Here is a 1,166-nt window from a genome sequence, read left to right as displayed (position 1 = left end):
CATCGCCGTCGCCCCGCCGCCGTCCGCCTCGCCCTCGCCACCGCCTCCCTTCACCTCGCCCTCGCCACCGCCGCCGTCCGCCTCGCCGTCGCCCCCGCCGCCCTCAGCATCGCCGTCGCCGCCACCGCCGTCCGCCTCGCCCTCGCCACCGCCTCCGTCCACCTCGCCGTCGCCCCCGCCGCCGTCCGCCTCGCCCTCGCCGCCGCCTCCGTCCGCCTCGCCGTCGCCGTCGCCTCCCTCGGCATCGCCGTCGCCGCCGCCGCCCTCCGCGTCGCCCTCGCCGCCGCCTCCGTCCGCCTCGCCGTCGCCGCCGCCTTCCTCCGCCTCGCCCTCGCCGCCGCCGCCGTCCGCGTCGCCCTCGCCCTCGCCGCCCTCCGCCTCGCCCTCGCCGCCGCCACCTTCTGCCTCACCATCGCCGCCGCCTCCCTCCACTTTGCCCTCGCCGCCGCCTCCCTCGGCCTCACCATCGCCGCCGCCTCCCTCGCCGTCGCCGCCGCCTCCCTCCGCCTCACCGTCGCCGCCGCCTCCGTCCGCCTCACCGTCGCCGCCGCCTCCCTCGGCCTCGCCGTCGCCGCCGCCTCCGTCCGCCTCGCCGTCGCCGCAGCCTCCCTCGGCATCGCCGTCGCCCCCGCCGCCCTCAGCATCGCCGTCGCCACCGCCGTCGTCCGCCTCGCCCTCGCCGCCGCCTTCCTCGGCCTCGCCGTCGCCCCCGCCGCCCTCAGCATCGCCGTCGCCACCGCCGTCGCCACCGCCGTCGTCCGCCTCGCCCTCGCCGCCGCCTTCCTCGGACTCGCCGTCGCCCCCGCCGCCCTCAGCATCGCCGTCGCCACCGCCGTCGCCACCGCCGTCGTCCGCCTCGCCCTCGCCGCCGCCTCCCTCCACCTCGCCGTTGCCGCCGCCTCCCTCCACTTCGCCCTCGCCACCGCCTCCGTCCGCCTCGCCGTCGCCGCCGCCTCCCTCGGCATCGCCGTCGCCCCCGCCGCCGTCCGCCTCGCCCTCGCCACCGCCTCCCTTCACCTCGCCCTCGCCGCCGCCTCCGTCCGCCTCGCCGTCGCCGCCGCCTCCCTCGGCATCGCCGTCGCCGCCGCCGCCGTCCGCGTCGTCCTCGCCGCCGCCTCCCTCCGCCTCGCCCTCGCCGCCGCCGCCGTAGCGCCAGCAGTCGCCGC

At 81.9% G+C, this 1,166-nt stretch overlaps 1 protein-coding gene across 1 annotated transcript; it reads right to left on the bottom strand.

The window, feature by feature from the left end:
* Window positions 1–54: 54 nt before the first annotated feature.
* On the bottom strand, window positions 55–1,166 carry EMIHUDRAFT_125407 (hypothetical protein; the record flags this gene model as incomplete). The annotated part of the gene is made up of 1 exon (XM_005756560.1): window positions 55–1,166. A coding segment is annotated over one exon (1,112 nt), but the record flags the coding sequence as incomplete, so codon positions are not given.

The sequence above is a fragment of the Emiliania huxleyi genome (assembly GCF_000372725.1).
Source record: "Emiliania huxleyi CCMP1516 unplaced genomic scaffold EMIHUscaffold_9603, whole genome shotgun sequence".
NCBI classification, from domain to species: domain Eukaryota; phylum Haptophyta; order Isochrysidales; family Noelaerhabdaceae; genus Emiliania; species Emiliania huxleyi.
Note: the sequence above shows the minus strand (reverse complement) of the source record. Positions and strands in the feature narration are given on the sequence as shown.